The sequence below is a fragment of the Serinus canaria genome, chromosome 5, assembly GCF_022539315.1.
Source record: "Serinus canaria isolate serCan28SL12 chromosome 5, serCan2020, whole genome shotgun sequence".
Lineage (NCBI taxonomy): Eukaryota > Metazoa > Chordata > Aves > Passeriformes > Fringillidae > Serinus > Serinus canaria.
The window spans coordinates 38,854,886-38,873,840 of NC_066319.1; the positions used below are offsets into that span (position 1 = coordinate 38,854,886).

General features: G+C 40.6%; 1 protein-coding gene across 4 annotated transcripts; it reads left to right on the forward strand.

The window, feature by feature from the left end:
* Positions 1-776: 776 nt before the first annotated feature.
* Positions 777-18,820, forward strand: ZNF410 (zinc finger protein 410). 4 transcript variants are annotated; one of them, XM_018907421.3, is made up of 10 exons: positions 846-899; positions 2,087-2,311; positions 11,033-11,168; positions 11,440-11,691; positions 11,974-12,165; positions 13,024-13,183; positions 13,502-13,683; positions 16,342-16,431; positions 17,523-17,648; positions 18,197-18,820. In XM_018907421.3, the coding sequence occupies exons 2-10, from the start codon at positions 2,279-2,281 to the stop codon at positions 18,379-18,381; spliced, it is 1,356 nt and encodes a 451-aa protein (XP_018762966.1). In that variant the 5' UTR covers positions 846-899; positions 2,087-2,278; the 3' UTR covers positions 18,382-18,820. The 4 variants fall into 4 exon arrangements, with proteins under 4 accessions (XP_050831715.1, XP_018762965.3, XP_018762966.1 ...); XM_009101898.4 differs by having other exon boundaries at positions 11,458-11,691; XM_050975758.1 differs by lacking the exon at positions 2,087-2,311 and having other exon boundaries at positions 777-899; positions 11,455-11,691.
* The last annotated feature ends 135 nt before the right edge of the window (positions 18,821-18,955 follow it).

Genomic DNA, 18,955 nt, shown 5'->3' on the forward strand with positions numbered 1-18,955 from the left:
TCCACAGTCCACCGTGGATCAGAAGAGGGAGTGTTCTGAGGGAGCCTCAGGAAACCTGATTTTGCTACCCTTGACAGCTGCTGTTGCGTTACTTCCATAGCACAAGGGTTTTCACTGCCTATCAGCACCAGCATCAGGAGTGTGCCACGAGCAGCTGTGCTGGCATGGGAGTCAGGAGTCACATATGGCTCCAAAGCTACGGGTTAGCATAACAGAGTTAAAGTTTACAGGCCTGAAGGTCACTGATTCCGCTGCTAATGTCAAGACCAGAGGATGCCAACTTCTTCAGGGGCTCTGTCCTGGTCACGCACAGATAACGAGCTGAAACCAAAGAGCGAGTTCTTTAAATTACTCAGTCCTTTATTGTTTTTCAGGTACATTGCAAAGACATGTACGTCTCTGGAAATACTAACTTGGTATATGTTTTTTGTGACCTACAGGGAACTCCTGGAGTTTTCCATCACTAGCTGCAAGAAGAGACAGAGCAGCAAGTCAGAGAAAAGCAGGAACAGAAACAAAGTATTAGTAGGAAACCGGTGTTTCCACGTGTGCTGTAGCAAACTGGGATAATGTCTCTTCCGTGTTGATTTATGTGGAAAAAAGGGGCTCAGCAGATTGAACGTTTCCATAAGGTTCCGGCATAATGTTCACCTGTACGGTAACAATACATATAAAAAAGGTTTACTCGAAGAAGAATCAGGCCGCAGCTACAGACTGCAGTCCTGGTAACGATCCCAAGGGAGCCGGAGAAAAACCCAATCACCGAGCGGTCCCTCTCTCCGTTCGGGTCCATGGGAACAGACGGCGGCGGGCGGCAGCGTCGCCCCGCCCCGCGCTCGCCCCGAGCCCGCGCGGTGTTTCCGGTCGGGGCTCGTCACGTCCGGGCGGCGGAGATGCCGGTAAGGCGGGTGGTGGGGGTGGTCCGGCCACTCCTGCGGGACTTGCCGACCCCTGTGGGGTGCGAGAGCCCAGCGAGCCGCGGAGCGCGGGGGGACGCCCCGGCCCTCCTGTCCTTCTTGTCCCCGCTGCCTGGGCCGCCCCTCACGGCTGCGGCCGGACCCCCGCCCTGGGGCGGGTGGCACCTGCCCCGCCGGGCCTCGGCGCTCCGCCCTGCCCCCGTTCCTCCCCGGGCCGCCGCAGGGCTCCTCCCGGCCGGGGCGTGGGCAGCCACTCCTGGCAGCGCTGGCTCTTGTCCCCGTGGGTCACTCGGGGCCCGCCCTGCCGGGCACGGGCTGACAGGGGCAGGGGCAGCGGGTGGCCGCGGGAGTATCGCCGGGCCCCGGCCCGCTGCGTGCGCAGGGCTGAGTTACTCTGCGCTCGCTCGCTGTGTGTGGAGTCTTGCCCCTCCACGGCAAGTGAAGCTCCGTGCTGCAGTGCTGCTGTCAGGAGTATGAGAGGAAGGCTTTTAGGTTCTCTTTTTAGCTGATGCAGTATTCTCGTTACTTTTTAACATAGTCAATAGATTGGTAGTTGTGTTGGAAAGGAGAAAAAACTGTATGTAGTTCACATCTTTCTCCCATCAGCAGTGTCTGGGTGTTTTCTCGGCAGGCAAGAAAAGCTTGTTCATGTTCCCCTTTTAGCACAAGCATCATATGGGTATTTGTGAAATAAGTTCTATTTATCTGGGCTCATCAAGAAATTAAATTTCTGATTCTGTGAAATGTCTCGACTGACAGAAAGAACTGATGTTTCCTGCTGACAGGTTGTTTGTATATGGCTCCCTTTTATTAATAATTTGGATAATTCCGCTGTGTTGTGGGCTGGGAATTCAGCTTCCTCATATCTTGCATACTTTATGTGATCTGCAGTTGATCCCATAAGTTTCCAGAACAAACTAGGCAATTATCCATTAAAAACTAGTGATTGCAAAGAAAATGTGGTAAATAACATCTTAACATTGTGAAATTAATTTTTAAAGGCTATTTTCTTGATTTGGTGAAAATAGAAATCCAGGAACCTCAGTTAATGAGTTTTACCAATACCTCAAAGTATATTTCACAGTCGCATCAACACATGTTCACTTCTTTTTGCTTTGCTCTTGTTTTTCAGTTCTTCTTTCTTTATGTTTCCTTTTTTGTTGTTTTAGGTTAAATTAATTATTTCCGCAGCAGAGCTTCTTGCAGAAGGACCACCACACTGGTTTGCACTTAGGAAAATATGAAAATAAGCAGGGAGTCTTGTTCTCTCTGAACTAAAAAAAAAAAAAAAAAAAAAAAAAAAAAAAAAAAAAAATCTGTGCCTTGCTGAGAACAGCTGCAGGAGTTGGACACTTGAATCAATGTTATCGGATGAGTTAGAATCCAAACCTGAGGTGAGCAATTATGAACTGAATTTGGTTCCCAGGAACGTTTATGGGCAACACTTAGAGTCAATGAGTTTACTCAGATTGCTGCTTATGTACTAATTTTCCAAGTGTTTTCAGTGACATCTTCCAATGCTTCCATGCTTTGATTTGAATAGTAAAAAATTAGAAAATATTGCAAGTTTTTTTCACCTCCTTTCAAGTATCAGCCAATATTCTTGCCTGTTCTCAGGTTATGTTTTTTTCCACTATTACAGCACTGTTTTGTTATTAGAATAAAAAAAATTAACAAATTGACTATTTCTTTCCCTTAAACCAAATTGACTCTACTTGATTTTGGACAATCTGAATTATTCTATCAGCATCAGCCAGTTCTGTTCTTCAGAGTACTCCTGTTTCCATTGAGCAGTTGGCAGAAATGATAGGCAGCAGCACGCAGGGGATCCCGGTTGCTCGGTGTGAGGCTGCTGGACTGTTCCAGATTCAGCTGGGCATAAATTGCAGGGACATTTGTGCATGCACAACTGGCCACAAACACAGGTAAAGCATGAACATGCACATTATCACATGCACAGGGAAAGCGCGAACAGCCATGGTTTGCTAGTGGGCTATATCTGTACCCTCATCACTTGACTCTCGCGCATACTCACATTCACATGTCTCTGCCAGGCCTACAGTCCTCCTGCCCAGAGCCAGGGCTTTTAAACCAGTTTCTGGCTGGAATATTTTCCATTTTTTTTCCAGACGGTAGTAGCCTCCTACTTGCGTTAGTCAACTAGACACTCACTAGCAGTGGACTCAGTTGTGGGTAGAATATTTAGCAATGTCTTTGGTAATTAGATAGGAGGGACTGCAGTGATCAGGCACAGCAGTGTACTGACTAGCAGCCAGCAAACATATGTTTGGAGTCTCTTCTCACCCCCCCATACCCCTGGTTTTTGATTTAACTACCTTGATTCCTCCTTTGATCCTCCCCCTAAACATAGCATAATAAGTTTAACACATCCTGCTGTCTTTGTTGTATTGAATAGTAAGTTTGGTCTGTCATATGAGACCCATTCTGTTAAACCACAATAGCTTTTTTTCTTACCAGTTAAAAATTTCTGGTTGAACCTTTACAAGATGTACTCTAGCAGTGGCTCACTAAGCAGTTACTGAGGAGTTCTGGGTTTTGTTACTCTTCCCTGTAATGTGCTAGATACAAGTGTTTGCAATTTGTTACATTCACCACTACCACCACCACCACCACCACCACCTCCTGCCTCTCCTATTCCTTGCCCTTTTTTTCAGGTTGAATGGGGCATCAGCTAGCTCTCTATACATTTCCCCACTTAAAGATGCAGGGGTTGTATCACTTGGTATTCTTGCTTTTCCTGGTTCTCAGCTTTACCTCTGCAGATGGCTAAAGTTCTAGAGCAGAGGACATAGTACAGCTATGAAATAACTTTTGGGGAAGTTTGCAAGACTTAATTGAATGGTTTTTGTTGAGTCTTCTCAATAAAAGTCCTGAGTTTCTATCCCTATAAGCACCACAGCATGTATCTTAAACTGCTGCTCTAAAAAGAATGATGATTACATGCTGCTAATTCATTACTGCTCACGTGATATGTCAAGGCATTTGTTTCTTAACAGAGCAGCCAAAGCCCTTCCAATCACACTGTTCAGGAAAAGTAGCTGCAAATTCATAGCAGCTCTGAGTAAACTCAGCACGATCTGCAAAGAGTTCCTCTCTTTTGCCTTGTCACTGATATCTCATACATTCTGTCAATTTTCTTCTGAGTTCTGAACTGTAAGGTAGGAGGACTTTGTTACTTTTGTCTGTGAATGGATGGTTTCCCTTAGATTATTTCTGACAGCCAAGGACCAGGACAGTTGGAATGCTCACTGCTCATTCCTCAAATAGGAGCTGTAAGTGGGCCTTGTCTTTCTCAACTTGAGTAAGGTATTTGTTAATTAGGCTTATTTACATAATAGTCCTATTTCCTCATGGCAGAGTTGCATTTCCTTCCCAGCAAGCCCATAATAAGAGTTAGCTGTTTATTCTCCAGAAGAAACAGGCCTGGTAAATTAGAAAAGTTACAGTGGTTGTTGCAGAGGGCATCCTTTCTGTAGATGCTGTCTTCTAAACCATATTCCTCAGTCTTGATTGAGGCTATTTTATACTAAAAATTTTGATTTATTTCCATGTATACATACCCTTTTTTTTTTTTTTTTTTTTTAGTCCTCATTATGAAACTTGGGTGTTAAGTTAGTACTGTTTTCTATTGCTTTGATATGAAACTGGTAGATACCCTTTTTACACTTTTCCCAAATAGCAGTTCAAATGTCTCTGAAAGTAAATGATTTTATATCCTCTAGTGAGCCATGGCACCACAATTCTTATAGCCACAGATGTTTTTTCATATACCCTACCATGTGAGAAATACATTAATTAAGAGCTAGCTGTTATTCTGTGACATCTAGATGATAACAATCAAAGCACTATGTCTCTATTGCATAGAGTTGTTTGCTACTGGTTTTATCCCTAAAGAAGCCATCAACATACCATTAAATATTTAATGCTTGAGTAGAGGTGAATCCTTCTTTCATAGGAAGTTACGAAGTTGCTTGGAGACAATTGTATGAGCAGATGGATTTTCTTTTTCTTCTGGACTCCCTGCCCCCATCGCTATGTAACTGTCATTCCTCAGGGAACTGCTACGATTTGCATTTTGCATGGTTTAAGCCTTTGAGGTGATTTATTACACTTGCACGTATTTCCAGTCACCTCTACCATACTGGTCCAGTGCAGGGTGCTTTCTGCTCTTGGAGTAACTCCTAGCATAATCAAATAAATTACAACTTTGTTCTGTAAATTGAATTAGTTATTGAAAAGGGGGTGAAGAGAGGTATTTCAGCCTCTCCTTTCTCTCCTCCTCAGTGCTGCATAAGGAGAGACACTTGTGATTTAATTAGTTCCCCAGAGACTGTATGGGAGGAGGACATCCCTGTTTCTAGGTAACAAGCCTTCTGCCCTGCACACCCTTCAGCTCCAGCCCCTCCTTTCTCCTGCCCCTCCACTAAATTTTCTTTTGACCTCTTTATTTTGTTGTGGTTCACTGGTTAAGTTTAGAACAGGAATGGTTTTGATTAAGGACATGGTCCCTGCTGCTCTGGGAATCTAGTCTAGCTCTCCAGCTGTCTAGTGGGAGAATAAATCTGAGGTTCTGGAGAACCTTCTTACCCTCTCCCTCTCAACAATCCCTGCTTCAGCCAAAACAGCTGTCTGATGCTTCTTGGCTTTTGAATCATCTATTATGGGACAAACTTAAGATGATCCATCCCAGGTGGCCATATCATCATTTGTTTCTGGTTTGGTTATTTTGTTGAGTTGGTTGGTTGGTTGTGGTTTTGGTTTGGTTTTCTTTTTGGTTTTTGTTTGTTTGTTTTGGTATTTTTGTTTGGGGTTTTTTGTTTTGTTTGTTTAGTTTGATTTAGTTTTTTATGGGGTTTTGTTTTGTTGGGGTTTTTGTTTTGTTCTTGTTAAGGATTTCTAGTAGAGGTTCTAAATTCTTTAAACAATGTTTTGGTTGTTGTTTGTTGGGGGAGGGGGGTTTCCCTCTCAGTTCAGGGACATTATTTAAGTCTCTTGGTAACACAAGCATTCTGCATTGCTTGCAGTGATAGACCCTGGCGTAATCCTGTCCAACCATTTCTTGTTGACCAGCAGGGTTAACAAGTATTTGCTTAGTGACAAGAGCCAAGAAATATTTTACATTTTTGAATACATTCACTATCTGTATTATTTACACTATTTTCAGTTATGTGGCATTTCAGGTGAAGTAAAGGAGGGTATATTCAAGAAGGTGATATGGCAGAGCAAAAATAAAATTCATTATATCAAGATGCAGCTGAACTTTGCCCTCCAAGGATGATAGATTCTCTCTGTATGATTCATGTCTGTCCCGTAAAGTTTCAATCTCTTAAGTCAAGGATGTCCTTTTGCAATATTAAAATTTATTTCAAATTCCAAGGGATGTCTTAGTTATAGAGTAATGCCACCTCACACCTCTTATTGTTCCTTTGGTAATCTGTTAATATTCTGTACATTCAGTTTCCTTAACTATAACTATTCTGATGTCCCAAGATGACCTATCTGCTTTGCTTACAAATTCTAGCACTTTGGTCATAGTGGATCAGTCTCCTCCCTATGTAGGGATTCTACAGTCACCATCTCAGGAATATTTACAGTCCATTTGGGGCCTGTTTGTGATGCCAGATGTTATTTGGTTATGGGATTTGTCAGACTGTGTCATCTAAGAGGTTCCTGCCTTCCTGGTCTTTCAGACATGAGATTGCCAGAGTGTTCCCAGGTGCACACAGAAGTGCATCTGGGTCTAAACTGCAAAAACATGCCTGTGCACACACAGACAGTATTGACATTATGGCTGTGTGGCAGGATAGGGCTTCTACCAGCGCACTCAAACGCAAATGGCATTCCCATGGAAAAGAAATGGCCTAATCCGGTCCCTACTTCTCGGTTATAAAGGCTTGACACTTGCTAGCATATCACACATGCCCTCCCTTGGCTGACATGCAGACTTGTGATCATGCATCTGTCTACTCTTTGCCAAACCTTGAATTCTTCCAGTATCCATCTCCGGGCCTTGGGCTTTTTAATTCAACCTCTGGCCAGGATCTTGGGTTTCCAGATGGTGTTTTTCTCTATTTCACAGGCTATGCCAAAGTGAATTTAATCAAGTGAATGTACTCAGAAACCATTTAGGAGCAGAAAGCATTAGAGAGAATGAGATAGACCCCAGTGGTGATGCAGCCTGCAGCCTGCTAATGTGGTCAACCAGTATTGTCCCCACTTCCCTTTCTGTTCCCAACAGTTGTTTCTCTCCTGTGATCCCCCCATTTGCTTGCCTTTGGTCCTTCCCCTAAGCATCCATATGTTTTTCACAGTCCCACAGTCTCAAGATACCTTGATAGGTTTTACCCAGTCCCAGAATTTCCCCCATATCCCATAGGAGTTTTGCTCTTGCAGATGAGATATGGGTTCTGGTAACCCAAGATAGCATTGTTCCTTTTCCTTATAAAGTTTCTGGTTGAATTTTTTTCAAGGTCACACTCCAGTTATTCCTGTACTGGCCCACCCATCACTGTCCCAGGAGTTCTGGGTATTTTTACTCTCTCTTATCTGCAGTTAGCTAGAATTTGTTAGTGTTTGTGTATCTGTGCATTTAATTTATCACTGTTTGATATAATTTGTCCTGTTCCTAGATTTCTATGCTGAATGGCCAATTCCCAGATACCCTTTAATTTCCTATTTACTTTCAGCTGAAAAACCATATTGCAAGAAGCTTAAGACAGCATGACACAATGTTTGTAATGAGTTCTTTCCTGTATTCCAGTTGCTGTAATTGTCCACAAAGATATTCAATAATTTTGAACAGGAAGGTTTAGGAAAAATCTGTCAAGATAAAACTAACATGAAAACCTTTTATTTTGTCCATATTATTTGACTGGATGATTGGTTTGCTTTAGTTTATGTGAAGGGTTGAGGTTTTTTTATTCCACATTTTAATAATGGGTGTGATTCATGTCAGTTTGTTTCCTTCTGGTTTTTTTTTGCCCTCTCATAATTCTCTGTACTAGTTTGTCATTACTTTACAAAGCAAATTAAAAGGAATTTCTTTCTTCTGAGCATCTGTTTGTGGTTGCTGCATTTTGCTTTTCTTTAGTGGCTTAATGTTGCTATGTTGAAGTGGAAGGTTTGAAGCAAAGCTTTCTTCTTGTAGGAGGCAAGTTTCATTTAGGTCTTTTTGTATAAAAATAGGCAAGTCCATAAAACAGGTGTTTCATGGTGGTGGAGTAAGAAGCAGTAGAGCTCATCAGCATAAAAGACAATCCAAAAATTTAGATCTGTCTTAGTGCTCACAGTTTTTAGTCTCTACTTCTTTTTTCTGGTTGCCTTGTGCATTATTCCTATCTTTCTTTTTACTTCTCTTTCTCCTATTTTTAATCCTAAATTAGAATGCATGGCCCTGAGGGTGGGGTGGGGTGGGGGGGGTGAGAGACTGTCTCTTATTGCCTATCTATTTTTTTGACAACATAAAAATAGATTCATCTTCTTGCTAGGTCCCCTGGATACTCTTATATCTAAGATGAAACAATTCTAACCTTTCAAACTGCCATCTGGCTTGTGGCCTAGTTCAAATGGCACCTTGCCATCTGAATGACTGCAGGACTTAATTTGTAGCTTCATAATTGTCAGTGATGACAGCCTGCTCCTAAGGGAGGGTGAGCAGGGAGTCAAGGGTGATCCCAGCCCAGGCAGTGCTGTCACAAACCAGGGCACAATACTGCAGCACCTGAGCATGGAAGGCAGAGACAGGTGCTGGAATCCTCAGCCCTAGGTAAGGCAAAGTGGTGAACCAGTCCAGAATCTATCCAGAATCCAGGCAGGAGCAGCAGAAGATGAGGCTGGAGACACAGATGCAGTAAAAATCTGAGGTTCATCCAGTAGGCAGGTCTTGTGACAGGTCTACTACAGCACAACTCAGGAGGGGAATGACTGACCCAGGCTGAACTTAAAGGAGCCCCTAGGGAGACAGAGTGGGTGCAGGTCCCAGGGAGACCAGTTGGGGCTGTTAAAGCTTCAGGGTTCCTACAGCAGCAGCAGCTCTTTGAGGTAAAAGTGCTTGAGAAAGCATCAGTATTTCTAGTATTTTTGTGAGAAGAAGTGAACATAGAGAAATCAGAGCACAAAATACTACGTTTTCTTTCCAGTTTCTTTGATTTAACAGACTTTCTCTTGATGTAAGAGAGACTCAAAAGGCTTCTGTCTGCCACAGGAATAATTTGGAATTAGATGCCAATAGTCCTGAAAAGGAATTACTAAGACAATCACAACATTGAAATAAGAATCAAATATCTGTGACTGTTGTGTTTTAATCACAAATATACAATATGCACATCAGGATTTTTTAGTCTTTTTCTTTTGACACTGATGAACTATCTCACTGCACAGACAACTCTGTCGGGTCTCTCTGTGACTGCATGTTAAAATGTGTCACAATGAGGGTAGTAGCTTTTGAAAAACTATCTTGTACAATTTCCTTCTAAATGCCAAAGATAATAGTTTGCTACATACAGTTGTTTGTTAGACAGCAGCAGAATCAACAGATCCTAGAGATAAGGGACTTGAGGTTTAACTTTTTAGTATATTGTTACTGTCTATATTTCTTCATTCAGTGTTTAAAAAAAACCCTGAGAATGTGAGTATATGAGTTAATTTGTTTGACAGAACATAAAGGCGAACAAATATATCCTACTTATGGGGTTTGAGCAGTATTTTCTCTGAAATGTGGAGTATGTGTCTAGGTGTGTTACAACTGGCCCCCTTCTGTCCTTCTGAAGTGTAAATCCCAACGGGGGAGGGATTTGAGACAGTGTTTAAAAAAGCTTGTGCAGTTCACAGAATTTGTTCAGTCCATTGCAAAAGTTGGACTGTATTATCTCCTAACTCGCAGCAGCACCTCCTTTGTTAAATCAAAATGAACACAGGCTGAGTGCTTGTAGCTTTAGCCTCATAAATATGGGCAGCACAAAGTACCTGGTTCTGTGTTCAAGGGCTGCTGCCTAAGGAAAACCTTAATGGATTTCTTTAGGATTTATCCCCACACTTCTCATTTCACTTGCTAACTAGGCTGGTTTGGGGTTCATTAGCATATGACACGAACTAGAAATTAGTGTGTGCCCCTGGAGACCCACTGTAGAGAGCAGGACCACACAGGATGCAGGTAAGAATGGAGTTTATTAAGAAGACAGGATGGAGTGTAAGAGTTAGGCTGTGCCAGACAACTGAATTGACCAACTTCCTGCTTATGTGCAATGGACCCCTTTTATCCTTCCCTCTCCATTTTTATATATTTGTTCTGCCCTGATCCATCTTGATCTTTTCCTTTTCCTTCCTTTGGCCTTTCCCTTAAACAATGCCTAATAAGTACTGTACAAATCTCCCCAAATCTTTTGATCAGTCCCAAATTCCTCCCATCTGAGAATGCATCTCAGTTTAAGTCCTGTACCTCTTTATGCATTAGTCTCCCTTGTTTCGTGTAGCATTTTGGAGAGGGTTTCTTCTGTTAATCCCCTTAGTGGGTGGGTTGGTTGTCCATCTTTGTGGTTTTAGGAGGAGTTGATTTGGATGGGTAAGGCTGTCTGTGTTCTTCCCTTTGTCATCTCAACCATGTTTCTCTGATTGTTATCTGCTTTTGAATAGCCATATGATAGACGTCTTTGTAACTAGTCTTCTGATTGCTTTTTTTAAATTTAGAAAAGGCCAGCTTTCAGTTAAGTATTTAAAGACAATGATTTAAAAAAATACCTGTACCAAAGGCTAAGTGTGGAAAATATTACCTTGAAATGTTAGATCATAATAAAGTAGCAAGTGGTCAAATGTTAATTAAAGAGAAATATAGCCTAACTAGATTTACTTTGCAATGATCCAGAGCTGTTTATTATATGTTGAATGAGAAGTTTGTAGGTATTTCAGAGATGACAAACAATTCTTTCGTTGTATTAATGTAAATTGAATAGTTTCCATTTATATCTGTGTGTATTCATGGTATTATATCAATGTCTCATACAAGACAGTAGGGACTACTGGATTGACTGGATTTAGTACCTTTTTAGATGATTTGTGCTGCTCTTGACCTAATCTTCAGTATGTTTTTTCTGGTTCAGCTGCTGGTTCAGTTTGTTCAAAATACTTCTATTCCACTGGGACAAGGACTGGTGGAATCAGAACCAAAAGACATCACCTGTCTCTCTCTGCTTCCTGTTACTGAGACCTCAGAATGCAACAGACTCATGTTGCCAGGTAAAATCTGTGTGGCAGATCTTTTTGACCCTGCCCTTCATACAGCTGTCTTTACTTCACCACTCTGGCCCCACTGTCTCTTGCTGATAAGACATTCCAGGGATGGAGGAACAAGTTCAGCAGAGTGACTGAATGTTCTCATTTAATAGTGAAGTCTGACTAGAAACTTCCTCTTCCCTTCTCTCACAAGTTCTGTTTGGTTTTTTTTTTAGAAAAATAATTTCATAGGTGTCCTTTACTCACAGTGTATTTATACTTTTATTTACTCTAGTTTCACTTTCCTCAGTAGATGATGAAAGAGATCTCACTTCTCCAAGTCACACTAATTCTTCCAAAGATGTTTCTTCATCTGCTGTCCTGAGAAGTCTCCAGGTAAATGTAGGCCCTGATGGAGAGGAAACAAGGGCACAGAATGTACAGAAACCATCTGAACTTCTGTCAACTCCAGAAACTTCTAGTTTATTGCAAGACTTCCAGCCCAGCGACAGCACTTCATTCATTCTTCTCAACCTAACAAGAGCAGGTAATTGTCCTTCTGTTTGTAATCTGGCTGGATATGTCTCAGCTGAATGCAGGAGATACAAGTACAACTCTGTCCCTGCTGCTAATGAAGAGGAAAGATCATGAAATTTGCTGGGCATTATTGGATATTTTAGGAGCATTTAGTCATCTTTCTATAATGTAGAGATCAGTGGAGATTTTTCAGGGCAGCTATTTCATCCATGCTATGAACACTAATCTCTGAGAAACAAAAGAAATTTCCCTCTGTTACATTATGGTTTCACAAATTTGTCTTCTTTTCTAGGGCTGGGGTCTCCTGCAGAGCACTTGGTGTTTGTTCAAGATGAAGCAGAAGATTCTGGCAATGACTTTCTCTCCCATGATAGCACAGACAGCAGTACCCCATGGTTCCTACGAGTGCAAGAATTGGCCCATGACAGTTTAATTGCTGCCACTCGGGCACAGCTTGCAAAGAATGCCAAAGCAAGCAATAATGGTAGGAGATCCACAGACTGTATCTCAAAAGTTGAATGTTCTATACAAGACCCCTAGTTTCACATTGTTTCTTCCTCTCTTTAATTCTCGCTTGCTTTGAATCACTTATGACATCTTTAAATCATCAGTGACAGAATTATACAGAACAATTATGCTTTTTTCTTCATTATAAATAGGCTTCTCATTTTTTCTTGGGGAATGAGCTCTAGTGGAACCATCTGTTCATTGTAGCTTACTAGTTCTTCAGTACATGTAAAGAATATCTTCTTTCTGACTGCAGCTGCTTGTTTTTCAACTTTCATTTTCACTTTTAAGAGCCTATTTTTAAAACATACTGTGAATTATACTTTCTTTTGAGCTCCACTGAGTTTGGAGATCAGTTTTCTGGAGATTTCATAATTGGATTTAGTCACATGCTTTTGGACTTAATTATTTTAATAATTGTATGCAAATGCAATATCTCTTCTTTTAGCTGAGATATTTTTAAAAGCAGCTTAGCTAATAGGTGAAAGTTGGCTGCTAGTTAAAATTGTTTGTTTGATATTGATATAGAGACCATTTTTACAATTTCTGGTGCATTGGCTTTCTATTCTTTTTGTGATAAGCCTTATCTGGTAGCAGCTGATCTGATCTAGATGGCTTGTTGGGAATAGTTTATGGGCCTGGTAGGGTTTGCAAGTCTGTGTCTGATCTCTGATATAGGATAGGCAGCAGCGTGTAGAACATCCTAAACAGTTAGTAGCCAGAGACATGCCTTATTTACAATCCTGTATCATATATGGTGCTGTTTTTTCTATTGAATTTGACACATTATAGTAATCTGTATATATTTTAGATTTTGGTGGGCTTTTTTTTCCAGGGGAAAATGTTCATCTTTGCACAGGAGATGGGCAGCCAAAAGATTCAAGCCCCATTCCTCATTTATCTCGTGTGGAAAGAAAGCTGAAGTGCACAGTTGAGGGCTGTGATCGGACGTTTGTATGGCCAGCTCACTTCAAGTATCATCTGAAAACGCACCGGTGAGCAGAATGAACCTGTTTGTTGTTATGACCTTGAAAAAATGCACTCTGTATTTGAGATAATGTTAGGTTTTGATATTAACAAGCTGTGAAAGCCTGGCATTATTCATATAAATATTAGGTCTGTTGAGTGCTTTAAATCAATTATGCTGAAAAACTTGGATTAGATTTAGATAATTTTGCAGGTCCTTGTTATGTTTGGTTTAGAATTTTTGTATTTTAACAGGTACTCATATTTAATATAAGAAAGAAGTCAAGTGTTCATGAAAAAATGCTTTGCAGTAGCTGGTAATGAAACAGCTCTTTGTTGCTTTGCAGTAACGACCGCTCCTTCACCTGCCCAGCAGAAGGTTGTGGAAAAAGTTTCTACGTCTTGCAGAGGCTGAAGGTGCACATGAGAACTCACAATGGTGAAAAACCCTTTGTGTGTACAGAACTGGGCTGTGGTAAACAGTTCACAACAGCTGGAAATCTGAAGAACCACCTACGAATTCACACTGGTGTGTTTTAGACCTCACCTATTTGTGGTGTGCTGAGGTGGGGTCTTTCCTGAGGAATAAACCACTTCCTCCTCTGTCCTCAAACTATTGAAAGTATTATTTTGTTTACCTCTGCCCTCCATTAATGTCCCTTTTCTGTCAATTCACCTTGATCTGTAGGTCAGATAAATCAAGTGCTAATCTCTTTTACTATCCTGTATAGTTTCACACAGGCTTTACCTTTCAAATGGTGTGTGGTGATGCTGTATTCTGCTCAGATGCATACTCTGAAGATTCCCTTCCAGTAGTGTGGTGGAGGGAGGTGTGTGTGATACTAGACTGTTACCAAGGGAATAGTTAGTGAACAGGACTTAGATGAAATTGTGTTTTGCAAAGAGGTTATTTAAAATTCCTAAAAGGCTCAGTTGCTTAGATAGTGGGAGCTGTACTGACATCTGCCTAACTGACTAGCTTGTGTTACCTATGCTGCTTGTAGAATGACTACATTTGGGACATACAGGGAAATGAGGAATGCAGTGGAATGAGTAGAAAAATATAGTAGCAAAGACAAGTAAAAAAAAGCATGAATTAGAAGGCAGCATTATGGTGTGCGAACTGCTGTTTGCACCAATGCTAATTTGGGATGTTACTGTATGCTGGAGCCTGTATACTCTCAATTCATGTTCAGCTTTTTATAGTAAATAAAATAAGAACCTTTATTTCATAGTGCTGTATTTTATACATGGTTTGTTTATGATGGCTCCTCTGGAGAATATGATCCTGCCTTGTCAGTATTTTTAGAAGTTGGTATAGCAGCCAAAGTGCTATAGGTGTTTTTGTACTAGAAAGTTGTTTGAGAGAGGCACAAAAGTTTCTGTTGAAATGACCAGCAATTTAATTAATGACCTGCAAAGTTCATAGTGAATAATCTGGTGATTTTATTTGTTTAGTTTTTTAAGCCTTGGGGTTATCACACACTCAAATAAATATCCTAGTTCAGGCTTCTTGGAATGTTGTTAAAGATTCCCTGATGGCCTCTCAAGCATTGTATTACAGTTGGTTAACATTTCAAAATAACCTTGACAAGTGTGAGAGAACAAGGACTCCCTGGTAAAATGAAATTACAGATTATGTGGGTCGCCAGCAGCTGTTTGTGCCTTCTGCCTTCCTTAAACACGACTGTATGGTATGTGGTATGTTGATGCACATGGGAAAAAGCTGCTATTTTAAAGTATGTGCAGTCTAGCTGGAACACATGGTTTGGGGGCAGATGTTGGGATGTAGTTAAAAATTGTGTATCCCAATAAAAAAATTTTGAATGTAGTAACAGCAGCTATAGTTTTTGCAGTTTTCTTTTGCACTTACAGCTCCCAGCCAAGGTGCAGAGTAAGTTAATAGGCCCAGCTGATACATGCACAATCCTCCCTGATAAGAGAGCATTCTGCAACCAGCAGAATAGTAGCTTCTGGAGGAGTAAATAGTAGCTTTCTAAACTGCAAATGGATAATGTGGAATTAAGAGTTTGGTCAGACCAAAGGTGTTATCAAATTGCAGGTGTAAATAGCTCCAGGGTGTCTTAGAGATGGAACCGGGTGCTGTTATTTAGGTCAATGGTAGTTTTTCCAAACTTTTAAAGATTTATAGCAAGCCTGAAAGTACAGTCAGTGTTTGAGACTGCTACATATTTCAGCTTTGTAACACCAATTGGAACATGCTGTGTTGATCCTTTTTGCTTACAGCTGTCAAATGCTATTGTGAATAAGAGGTTAATAAATGAGCTGTCGGGAGAAGAGTTCTAAAAGCAAAGTCACAGCAGAAATACCTTTAAAAACAAGTTTACTCTGAAAGAACTAGATATATGTTGTACAATAAATTGTTAAAATATCTTGTTTAATCTCCAGTGGTCTTGCTATTACTCTTGTACAGGGGTCCAGTTAAAGACTTCAAATCATAGTGTTAAACATGGTATATTGAGTTCTTTAGTGGGATGTAGCAGGCAAAAGTTATGTCTAGCTTTATTAAGAGAGTGTTCAAAACAGATTAATTTTATTGCACTGCATTAATGTAGTAACCTCCCAATTTATCATCATTTAAATAAATCAAAAATATCTGGGATATAAACTTCAGCCCATGAGAACAATTTGTGCCTTGAATTACAGTTCCTCCACACATAGATAGATATAAATGACTGACACATCTCTCTCAGGATTTTGGCAAGTTCAGCCTGATCTGAAATAAAGTATAGAATCTGATATGAAGGGAAATACAGTTAATGGGATTTTTGGCACTGAGAGGCAGAAAAGGAGCAGGACTCTGTGAGTGTGTGGAACAGAGAGCTGGTTGTTGAGAACTGCAAATAGAAGATACATCATAGATCAAGTAGTTTTATATTACTCTATTATTATTTTTATACTTGGAAGATTATCTAGATACAGTGGTCCCTTACTTCAGTTTTGATGAATGATGGTCTAAGAATATTTTAAAATAATGCCTTTGTTTCATGTGGTGAAGAGAATGCTGTAAAAGCCTTAGGAAACTTAGGAAGGATGCACAATTTGTTTGATATCATAAATCTCCAAATGGGAGAATGGAGTAGAGATGTCCAGGCTGTTCTCAGGGACTTAGGCCATCAGATGAAGTTGTGATCCCAAAATCTAAGAACTTACTTTTCCCTTGTAGGGGAAAAACCCTTTCTGTGTCAGGCACAGGGATGTGGTCGCTCCTTTGCTGAATATTCCAGTCTTCGGAAACATTTGGTTGTCCACTCAGGTAAGAGTCTTTATCTGACATTCTGTGATCTGTCTGAAAAAAGACCTTTATTGCAGGACTTTGATTTGATTTCCTTAAGAAAAATCCTGGTTTCTACAGAACTTCTAGTCATAGTGGTTTTTTTACTTCTCTTTTGTGGTGCCTGTAGCCTGTACACTTTAATTTTTTAGGCTGTGTCTATTTCTAAACTGAAATTACATTCTAAAAATTGTTTCTAAAATGTCATGAAGTTGAACATCTTTTTCATAGGCACCATTTGGTTATTTAAAAGAGAGAGACTAGCATCTCTGTATATTAACCACAGACATTTGAATCTGAAATCTCTTTCACGTGGGTTTCTGCCTTAGGTAGAGTTTTCCATTATTTTGTCCTACTACATACTTGTAATTGGACAAAGGTTTAGGTGGAAATGTGTTTCAGAAGTGTTTCAAAGCTTCTGCCTTCTGTTTTGATTGATCTGTCTTAAATATCATCAGCACACAATGAAAATGCTATGTTTGGGGAATGGGAGATTTTATTGAGGTAATAACATTTGGGATTGAGTTCTCCATGCTTTGTCTGTCCTGTCTCCTTGGCTTCCATGCCATTGAGCCAAGAAGTACGGACAGCATGCTTATATTGTGAAAATGATGAACTGCTCTGTAAAATAAAAATCCTTTCACAGTGACATGTCATCATCAAGTCTCTGCTCAGTAATGTAAAGCAGATGCTGCAATTTATTGTGTGATGGCAGGAGACCGTTTCCTTGCCTCTGGTCATTTTATTCTACATGTGGGACATCAAGTATTTCCATATCAATGAGTAAATTATTTCAAATAACTTGTTCCCTTTCATCAGTGTGACTTGGAGACTTGGTTACTCTTCAGACTTGAGTTATCCAACAACTGCCATTACTGATATCTAAACCTCTTCTGTTCTAGAAGCTTATGGCCCTCCAGGAGATGGGAATACGTCTCATTTGGTTTTTACTGATAAATTACGACCAGTGGTATTAACAGCCATTTCAAAATTGTTATTAGTTTCTTAGTTCATGAGGTCTCTTCTCCCAGTTTGGTAATTCTTGGGATATTTCTTCCCTCTTTGACTCCAAGGAGTGAAGCCCCATCAGTGCCAAATTTGTGGAAAGACATTTTCCCAGAGTGGTAGCAGAAATGTGCATATGAGGAAACACCACTCCCGAATTGGAACAGCTGGCAGCAGGGAGCGAGAACAGCCAGGTAAAGAAGGGAGCACATGCACTCCGGGGGAATAGTGCAGGAAAAAAAATTAGTGGATGGTCGAAGAAAAGATTTTGTCCTGAAAATAGGAGACCACAAGCCACTAAGAAACAAAAGTCTGTTCAACTTGGAGATAAGGTCTGTTTACCTTTCCGCTTTCTAGGACAGAAGACAAAGGTGTGTTTTTGTATGGCGGTCAAGGGGCAGATGTGTTTATTGTTTTCAAAATCAATGTGAATCTAGTTGGGGTTTTTTATGTGGATTTTTTCCCTTGGTTATGTTTTCTTGTTGCAAGCAGCCTGGGTTTTTACACAATGTGAATTATTTAAAGAGAAAGCCAATCCTGCATAAGATCCCACCATAGTAAAGTTTAAAATAAACATAGTATTTTCCATCCATTGGAGCACTGGCTGCCCAAACAGTAGGAATGGATAAAGCAGTTGTCTAGGGAAGAATTCAGTATGACTTGAAGTGGGGCAGGGATTGTATCTTATATTGCAGTGTAATTGCATCATGGGAATTCTCTTTTACTTTTTTTTTCACAATAGAGTCACTGATGGGCAGCAGTTTGCTGGAAGAATCGACAGTGCATAGTAAGAATCTCATCTCCATGAACTCTCAGCCCAGCCTTGGTGTTGAGTCTCTGCACCTGCCAGACACTGAGTCAGTTATTGGAGTAGAAGAGGGTGAGACCAGCTGCTCTTTTTTCCGCCCTCTTATATGTGGTGACTGAGATGGGATCGATCATTCCTCCTTGAGGCTCACCATATTGCAGTGGGATGAATGAACATTGCTTTAACTGTGCACAGAGGGGTGGGTAGATAGTGGATGAATCCTAAAACTGGCGTTGGAGAAGATCTGCTGGACCAAGTTTCTCTCTTGGAGAGTTTGAAAGGTGAAGTCTGCTTAGGTGTCACTTAGCCCATATTGTGGAACGCCATTTCAAAACTGCTTATGCAGTCCATCTCCTAAAGCCTAAAGTGTTTGTTTGCAGGAGCACCTAGGAGCCCCAGCTAAGGACCAGGACCTCATTGTGCTAGGCACTGTTCAAATATTCAGTATCTTGAGCAACAGGCCTTCCTTCCACCCTTTACCTTCAGAGACTATATTCTAATACATCTCACTGTCAGAAGCTGACTTACTATATGAAATAAATGTACTACTTGATATCATTTGGTTACATTTGCTGTGTTCTGTCCTGCTTTTCCCAGTCATTTTCCTCCAAAACATCTTTGGTATATCAAGCTCTATAAATGAGTCTTCCACATGGTGTTCTGAATATTTTGTTAACCTTAAGAGCCTTCACA